This window comes from Sciurus vulgaris, assembly GCF_902686455.1.
Source record: "Sciurus vulgaris genome assembly, chromosome: 7".
NCBI lineage: Eukaryota > Metazoa > Chordata > Mammalia > Rodentia > Sciuridae > Sciurus > Sciurus vulgaris.
Genome location: NC_136467.1, coordinates 27,313,595 through 27,323,214, shown reverse-complemented (window position 1 = coordinate 27,323,214; position 9,620 = coordinate 27,313,595). Strand labels below are relative to the sequence as shown.

The following is a 9,620-nucleotide window of genomic DNA, read 5'->3' as shown; positions in this document are numbered from 1 at the left end:
TCCCTCCACCCGTAAATGACTCGAAGTTACTGAAACACAGGGTACTTTCAAAATTTGAGGCCCTGACTCACGGCTTCCCGCTTTCAGCCAACAGCTTTTCGGGGCCAAGCTTCCCGGTGCACCCAAGCTAAATAGCTCAGATGAGAAGGCGCTGGTGCGCCCCCCATTCTCAGAGGGAAGGATTTCAGCTCAAGAGCGGTAGGGAATAGGAGGAAAGAATTTTAGAAGGGCTTTGCATTCAGGGCGTTTGGGGTGCAGCTCTTGTTGCGGGGAGGTCGCCCTGCCTCTCTGGGCCTGGTTTCCTGGACCGCACACTGGGGGCATCAGGCTGTAACACCACGCACCCACTCAAGTCTTGGTGGTAAGCTCCCTGCGGGCAGGGGCGCCGCACGTTCACTGTGGCATTCCCAGCCTGGCTCCCAGCGTGACCCAGGTAGCCGCCCAGAGGGCTGTTCACCGCAGAGGGAACGCACATATTTTCCGGTGAGGACTCTGGGATGCAGCAGGCGCGGCGCCTGCACGGCGCTGCGGAGTCGGGGGTCGGGGCTGGGTCACTCCGACTCAGCCCGCAGCCGCCCTCGGCGCGTGTGCGAGGCCAGGGCCGAGGCCCCTCCCTGTCTGCTGCCCGCCGCCGACCAGAAGCTCCGGGGGGTTGAGCGCGGCTCCCGCCCGGCCGGCAAGCCAGCTCCGGACGTCCGTCTCCACCTTTCCGCGAAGCTTCGGTGTTCCTGGCTCGCCTGCACCGCGGAGTCAGCGGCCGCGGCCTCCAGCCTCCGGCCCCAACCCCGGTCCCGGCCCACCGCCACCGCCGCCGCCACCGCCACCGCCACCACCGCCGCCGCCGCGGCGCTGAGCGCACCTGACCCGAGCGGGCGGGCGGGGCGCCGGGGCGGGGCGGTGGGACTGACGTGGCCCGCGGCATGGAGCGGGCGTGATTCATCAGCGGCCGCGCCGGAGCGGGATGGGGGCGAGCGCAGTGGCCGCCTAGGCGCCCAGGACCAGGCAGCGGCGGCCGCGTCCCCGGCCCGGCTCGCGAGCGCTCTCTTCCTGTCGGCGGCCCGGCCCCTGGAAGGTCAAGATGGAAGAGATCCTGAGGAAGCTGCAGAGGGAAGCGTCCGGGAGCAAGTACAAAGCCATCAAGGAGAGCTGCACCTGGGCCCTGGGTAAGCGCGCCGAACGCCGGCGGGGAAGGCGCCCCGCACCTGCTCCCGCCGCGGGAGGGCGGCGCTGGCACTGCCGAAACTGCCCCTGGGCTGGCGGGGCTCTTCGCTGTGCGTGGGTTATGGATGCTTGTCGCGCAATTGCGAGAGTTGCCTCGGTGAAATGATGTGGGCTATGAGAAGCTCGGCTCGGGCGTGGGCATCCCAGCTGCCTCCCTTCTAGTCTCTTTAACGTCTCCCAAACCCGAATCGGGAGCCGCTGTCCTTACCGGATCTCCATCCAGCACCTTGGACAACTGTCACCCCTGGCCGAGTTAGGACCCCAAGCCGGTGCGAATGCAAGGCCCAGATTCCGAAGCGCCTGTGGGGAAGAGGGAAGTTAAACCAAGAACCCAATCTCAGACATTGGCTGTGGAACCAGGAAGGAAAGGCTAAGCCTTAATTTGCTTTTCCTGATAGACACCAGCTTGCTAAGTATTAGCTTTCGTGGTTATTGTGGGTGGAAAATAACATACGGGAAGAATTGCCGTTACCTCTGCAATTCTGTTGTGATCTGCCTTTCAGACAGGTGGGAATTTAGATTTGTGAGCTGTGCTGGCATTGAAATAAGTTCCAGGTAGCTAATTGGCATTTCCCATCAGACTCTGGTTGCAGAACTCAACAGCAGAAAGAAACGGAGTGACATACCAGTTAGGCAAGGATTTGGGCAATCAGAATGGTAATAGAAAGAGATCAGGAGCTTAATTTGGGCGAAACTGATGCTTTTTAAGTAGGAAAGACTGAGAAGAAACCAAGAACAGCTCTGTGGACCCATCGCCTTGCCTTGCCCACGCTTGCCTGTGATGCTTCAGTAACCACTCCATTAAAAAATAGAATCCCTTTTCCTGGGAATCAAGAGACAGGCCATGTTTGTCATGACACTGTGTTGTGTGATAGACTCTGAAAAGAAACAGAGAAGTGCCATCAGCCAGCTTTCCACTAAATGTAGAATTCTAATATCATTTTAGGGCACTCTGTTAGTGTTTAGAAGGTCTTGATTCACATTATGTTTGGGTGTGTGTACAATCATAGCAGCATCATTTTTTGCTTAACCTGTGCATAGCATCATACAATTGTCTAGAATATTGTCTAGGAAGTTTATCTGGTACAGAGAGCCAGCCCTTGATCATTTTAGTTTACCATTAAAGAAAAATGGATTCAATATCGGAGAGCAGCAAGGCTCTTAAAGCCACAGGACTGTTTTTTGCATTGCTATTGTCATTCAGCAGTGATTCAGAGCTAGATTCCCAAATGCCTCTAATGAAGGGTCACAGATGGCTGGGTAACATAATAAAGCAGGGCCTGACTGTGCACTAAACATGCATTCCTAGTATTCATTATTATTTTGCTATAAAGTAAGCAGATTTAGATAAACAAGGTGGAAGAGAGTAATCTACTATGTTCAATAAGTTTGACATTTGATATTCAACATCTTGATGAGTTAAATTACAGTGTGGTAGCATTTAGGCCCTAGAAGTCAGTGAGGAAGCGCAGAGCTGAGGCAGGTAGATTTCTGGGTCAAGCCCGAATTCAGCCTGACTGTAAGAGTAGACATGGTTCCTTTCTCAGTAATTATTTTGAAATAAACAACAGAAGAGGGGATTGCATGAAACAGTTAAATAATAGTGCAGAACATTCATACGTACCTTGGAATGATCAAACCAGGAAAGCAGGCCAAAGAAGGGGGGTTGAAGGTAAGGTCAGAATGTGAGGGGGAATTGATGTGAGCTGGTGGGCTTTTGAAGTAGGTTTCACTTGAAGAATAGGTAGGCTGTTCTCTTTTCCTTCACTTATGGATTTAGCAAACATTTACTGAGACCTCTCCTGCATGAGCATGAGATATAAGGATGAATGAAACACTGCCTGGAAGGAGCTGGTTAGAAGGGCAGGTGGAGGGAGCATGCAGCATAACAGAGGCAAGAGACATGGTTTCCTTTTGTCTTTCCCACTCCAGTCTCTTCCATTGCCCCATCAATGTTTCTACCATAAAACACTCATCACTACTCAAACCCCATGATTTCTTTATAGATTTCACACGTAAGCTCCTTAGAATGTATTTCAGAATGTATCCCCTGGCCCCCCTTTTAATCATTCCCTTGCCAGGAGCTCAAGGCTGCAGTGGCAGTCAGCAGCAGCATTTGCTGGACAGGCTGCACAACGTGCTTCTCCACCTTTGCCCATACTGATCCTTCTCCCAGGAAGTCCCTTCCCTGACTCCCCAAGGTCCAGCTCACACAGGAAGCATTTCCTGCACTCCTCAGTGGAACCAGTTGCTCTGCTGGGTTCAGAGCCCTGCCCTCACAGCTCTCTTAGAGAACAACTAGTACTTTGGATCATAGACTTGGTGTGGGTACAGATACTCTCTTAGGGAAGAAGAATTGAGAAATATGCTGGGAGCAAGAAATCAAAAGTTTAAGTCAACTTAAGCGAAACACAGTTTATTTGTTCCATCCATTAAAATATCCTATAGAAGAACAGCTGTGGGTTCAGTTTGATTCAGAAATTATATACTTTCAAGGACTTGTCTTGCTCTTTATGGATTGATTGACATGCTCCGCATGGATTTCCACAGTTGTGCTCATGAATCACCACATTTAGATCATCTCATGAGAAAGGGTCATCATCCACTTAGATGGAGAGAGGGCCCTCCCCGACTTAGGGCATCATGGGAGAGAGAGGTCATCCCCCACTTACACCATTTCAAGATGGAGGGGCTCTTGTGGTCATCCTGTCTGGTCCTTAGTTTCTCTTTTTTCTCCTTGTCCTGATTGGTCATATGCAGTCCTTCAGCCAAGGAATGTGGTGGCTGACTGGCTTAGGCCCAGCCATGTGTCTGACTGAAATCTAGGGTCTGTGAAAGATGGTTTCCTCAAAGCCAAATTAGGGTGCTGCTTCAGAAGGCAGGAGAGTGGATGCTGGTCAGTCAAGACAATACGTCCACAGTGCGGTGAACTCTGTAGGTACACACACTGTTGCTTCTGCTTCCCTGGTGGCTTCTGTGCCTACAGCAGGAGAGGCAGATGTTCAATAAATTCTTTAATGACTTGTTTAGACTTCAAATGGTATTCATCTCCTTTTTATTTATGAGAGCTCTGTGTGTTCATTTCAGAATATTGGAAAATATTAGAACACTATAAAGAAAAAATAAAAATCACCTGTATTCTCAGCACCCAGCAATAATGCTGTAGACAGTTTAAAAGCTTTTCCTTTTGCAAAAGGTCAGGACACATCTGGTGAATTGTCATTTGTTTTTCAATTCCAGCATTTTCTTTGTTATTTTTTTCTTTAATGCATCTTTAACTTTTGCATTTTCTTCTACTTTGTCATAACACTTCTCTGAAAATCAATGTTCTTAACGGTTGTGGAATAACTAGCAAGGGATATGTATGAATCTCCTTTTTATTTAGTGCCATCTGGATTCTCTCTTGTCAGTGAGGAAATGGTCTATGTAAGTCATAGCAGAGAATGAGTAGGTTGGGAGTGAGCTCCTGCAGAGCTTCAAAGGTTTTTTCCCCTCAGGAACTGGCAGGCCTAGAGGCCTATGCATTGGGACATGGTGGAAGAAATAGAATGGCAGAGAATTGTATCTGGAAGGGACCACACCCTCGTTTTAGAAGTACTTCTAGTATTTTACATGTATCAGGAGACTTATGCAGAGTGAATTTGGAACATAAAGGAGAGTGGGGAGGAAATTAACACTTCCATCTACCTACCCACCTGCCCTCCATCAATAACACTGGATGCTGCTGGGTGCTCTCATTACCTCACTCCACGGCCACACCCTACCCAGGTTCCTACAGCCCTTGAGCTGCTGTCTCCATGAGAGTTGAACACCTCCATGCCCACAGCGTGGGCCCAATCTCTGAGAATGTGAAGCGTGAACTTCTACAGTTAGTGTCCGTGTGTGCTCTGACATCCGCCCCAGTGCAGCTACCTATGGACTTCTCTACTTGAGTGGCCAGGGGCACTTGAGCTTAACAAAGTCCAAAGTGGCATGCACCTTCCCCACTCCCACCTCACCCTAATCCCATGTACTCCTGGTGCTTCAAACTGTCTGTCCAGTTGCTTAGACCTGAAACCTAGAATCATCCTTGATCTGTTTCTGTACCGTATGGCTATTATGGTTTTAGATATGAGGTGTCCCCCCAAAGCTCCTGTGTTTCTGCAGGAACATTCAGAGGTAAAAGAGTGGATTGTGAGGGCTGTAACTTAATCAGTTCATGCTCGTTGGAAAGGACTGGGTAGTAACTAGAGGCAGGTGGGATGTGACAGGAGGAGGTGGGTCACGAGGGGGTGGGGGGTTGGTCCCTGGAAAGGCCATTTTTCCCTGTAGCTCCTTTCTCCTCCCCTCCTCTCTCTCTGCTTCCTGGCTGCCATGAAAGGAGCAGCACTCCCTGACCACACCCTTCTGCCATGATATTCTGTCTCACCTTGAGCATAGAGCCATGGACTCAGCCAACTATGGACTGAACTTCTAAATAATCTTTCTGAGCCAAAATAATCTTTCCCTCCTCTAAGTTGTTCTTGTCAGGTGTTTTGGTCACAGTGACACGAAGCTGACGACACACTTGCCATCATGCCTGGTGTATCACCCATGCTCTGATCATTTTTAGCTCCTAAATATCCCTCAAGCCTGTCTACTTCTCTCAACCTCTATGTCTAGCTCTCCAGTCCAAACTGCTTTCCTTCCTTGCCTGAACCTACACAACAGCCTCTAACTGATCTTCCTGTCTACCCCAGTTTTTTTCAGGCTATTTTCTGAGCACTGCCACCTTAGAAACCTCAGTTTGATCATGACATGCCATGTGAAAATACTGACTGGCAACTCATGAGAATGAAGTCCAAAGGCCTTAATGTGTCAGTCAAGCCCTGAACGTCTGCTTCCTGCCTGCCTCACAGCCTCATCCTGCACCTCCCTCCTCCTTGGACTCTGAATTTCAACCACACTGACCTTCTTTCATTAACATACATGTACTGTGCTTCTTCTTGGTTCATTAATTCAGCAAGTATTTAATGAGCACCTACTAAGTGCCTACTGCTGTTCTAGGTACTGGTGCCACAGTGAGCAAAATAGGCAAAAAAGATCCTGTCCTACCTTCATGGAGTTCGAAGACTCTTGGAGGGGTGAGATCTAATAATCAAGATCAATAAAAATATACACAGTAGCTCAGATAGTGATCAGACCCAAAGGAAACCATAAAGCAATAGAAGGAGATAGGAGGTGCTTGGAGGGTAAAGGGAATTGTCATTTAAATCGGGCATCCAGAGAACACCTTACAAAAAGAGAGGCTGAGGTGGGAGCATCTGGTGGCTTCAGGAAGGAGCCAGGTGAGGAAGAGGCCAGGTGGCTGGAGCAACTAAACAAGGGGAGAACAGTAGGAGGTGAGAGGCCAGATCGCCAGGCCCTCCTGTGACTTTTATTTAAATGAGATGGTGGCTCATCTGGTGTGGGAGAAGAGGTGCCCCCAGTTGGGTCTTGACAGATCTCTCAGGCTTCTGTGTTGAGAAGAGCCTACAAGTGCCAGGGGACAGCCCAGGAAGAGGCTGAGGAGTCATCCAGCTGAGAGAAGATGGCAGCTTGACCCGAGTAGCAGCGGGTGTTGGTGGTTGGGATTCCTCAATGCATTTTATCATTTCGCTTTTAAAACTTGATATAATTTGAACTTATTATTCCTTCTACTTGGAATGCCCCCTCCTCGCTCAATTTATAGTCGTTTTTCAGTCTCGCCACTCCCCGCAGGAAGTCCTGGCTCCACAGTCCATAATCCCCTCCCGCCTTTCCCTAATTCCCTGTATTCGCCTTCATGGCATTTAGCCCAGTTTGAAACCAAAATGTTTACTCCATGAATTTCTCAACTGTACTTTTCCTCACTTTTGAATCCCTAGTCTAGTATCTGGCCCAATATTTAGTCAGTGAATCAAGGAAGGCAGACAGAAACTGTCCCTGATGTCTAAGGACAGAGTCAGGCCTCTGCCATCATTAGTTCTTTAACTATCACAGGAATTGCATGAGGTGGTGTTGTCCCCCTCTTGGAGATGGGGGAACTGAAGCTTGGAGAGGGTAAGTGACTTGCCCCATCTCGGTGCCCCAAGCTCGTGTGGAGCCAGAAGTCAAAGCTGCTTCTCTGGCCTACCTGCGGACCTTCCCTTCTCTGCCTTGGCGTCCACCCTTACCCCATATTCCTGGAGGAGGGCTTTGAGACTACTTGGACTCATCATGACTGCCCTTTCTCCTCTCTTCTTCTAGCTTAGGCCTAGCATTTGTAGAGCTAGACACTGTTACACAGACGGAGTTGGCTATAAACCCCTCTCTCTAAGGGGAAGAACCATGTTATAGGGTAGTTCCATGTTATCACCTCTCCTTAGCAAACAGCATCAATTTTCCCAGGGCACTGGTCCATGTCATGCTAACTACTGGTCCTTGCTTACCCGCGTGACCTTTGAGCTGCTTCTTGCACTGGCATCTCAGGGCTGTGCTTTCTTGTCATTCCATCACATCTTCAACATTAACCTCAGTCCTTCACCCCACTCCTGGCCTCATGGCACCACTGACCCTGCTGAGCTGTTTTGCTGATTAATTTTCTTTCTTAAATGTACTGTTTGTTTCATTGGCTAAAACAGGCCTAGATCCTATCATGCTTTGACCTGTTAGTCCTGAGTCTCAGGGGTGCATTTGGTGTCTCTTTTTCCCTCTGATCTCTTAGTAACGTGGGGAGACTATTTATCCTTCTCCAAGGAAATAGGTCAAATAGATGGAAGTCATTGACTCCAAGCACTGAAGAGAAGAATCGACACAATTTGAACTGGTCACCTGGAAACAAGTTGAAGGGATTAAAACAGAGCAGTTTCTTGGGGAAGAGAATAATGAGTTGTTCATTGTCTCTACCATCCAGGGCAGCAGTAGTATCAATAATCCACAAACAAAGGCAAAGTATTTAACATCCGGGTTGGATTAATAAGATTTGGGGATGAGACTCCCAATCAGGGTCCCTAACCACAGTGTGATTTTTAAAAGGGTTTACTTTACCACGTCACAAGTGTGGGTGAGAATAATGAGAGGTTACCTAAAGTGCTTTGTGAACTGGAAAGTCTTTCTCAGGTATGTGTTATTAAAGATATTGAAATGGCATTCTCAAAGAAACAGCTTTTGTTTCTCTATTTTGATTGCAAGATATACTACCTTGATCAGTGGCAAGCAGATGAAGTTGAAATTCTGATTCAAGTTAGGAATTTAACTATTTGTTTTTTGTCTCTAGAGGGAAATGTGTGCTGAATTTTAACCTTCCCCTTCCTGGCCATGAAGCAAAGTCCAGAGAAGCCTCTGGGGCTATCAGGAGGAAGGACTTTAAAATAAGGGAGACTTGCATGTGGACAATTAAGAATTGACTAATTTATAATTGTAGGAATATCCAAGGAAAAGAGAAATGAACAATGCTATTCTTGTACAATATAGATTCTCAGTCTTTAAATATCTAGTTGTAACTGTAAACTTTCTTTTTGCAGAAACCTTGGGCGGTGTGGACACCATTGTCAAGATCCCTCCCCACTTGCTGAGGTAAGAGATGGAAACTGTTTCATAAAGCAGAGGTAAATATTGCCTGCCATGTTTTCCTGAAGGCCAGATAATGTTGTTGGTTTACAGCGCTTTATGGGCTTATTGGTGACTTTTTCCATTCCTGAATTAGGATATTTCATGAGGTCAGCACCTTGGGAACCTGACTACATTAACCTCAGTGGTAAAAATATCAAATCCACTAAGAAGAAACATGATTCAAATTTAGGTGAGGGCTTGGTCAGTGGACAATACCTTCTACTACAAATTGAAAATGGTGTCTACTCTGGGGATGCAGCCCTAAACCACATTGGGTGGATTTAAGCTCTCACCCGCATCCTAGCTGAACTCCATCTTGCTGGTGACAACTATACAGTCCCATGCAGCAGCCTCATGATGCAAACCTATTTCCCACCTTCTTAATTACATCACCACTTTTTTTCTCCTCATCATATTGATAGTGAAAACTTTGGGAAGAACAAGAGAATAAAAAAGTAGTTGTCTATAATTAACACTACTTTAGAATAACCAGTGAAAAGAATTTAATGGGTTTTTGCAAATGTTTTTCCACATGCATATATTTTTACAAATTCATCTGAATTTTACTTACAACTTTGTTTTGCACTTGTGTTTATTTACTCAGGACTATATGAGGAATGTTTTCTAATGCCAATATGTGTTCTTCAAATTAAAGTATTAGATATACTTCCATCATATGGCTATAGCGTAATTTATTTAGCCCCTTTCATGTTATTGAGCATTTGGACTACATCCAGAATTTTCTTCGAGATTATAAAAATATTGAACTTATAACCCTTTGTCGAGTATGGTTTCTATATTGTCAGAACATGATGATTTATTAGGTATTT

The 9,620-nt window shown here is 47.3% G+C and overlaps 1 protein-coding gene across 2 annotated transcripts in view; it reads left to right on the top strand.

Moving 5' to 3' along the window:
- The first annotated feature begins 949 nt into the window (after positions 1-949).
- The window catches only part of LOC306666581 (brefeldin A-inhibited guanine nucleotide-exchange protein 3-like), a 73,891-nt gene continuing 65,220 nt past the window's right edge, over positions 950-9,620 (top strand). For both annotated transcript variants that reach the window (XM_079148748.1, XM_079148749.1), the window contains exons 1-2: positions 950-1,163; positions 8,703-8,754. In XM_079148748.1, the coding sequence (XP_079004874.1) occupies positions 1,079-1,163; positions 8,703-8,754 (137 nt within the window). In that variant the 5' untranslated portion in view covers positions 950-1,078. The remainder of the gene's footprint in view (positions 1,164-8,702; positions 8,755-9,620) is intronic.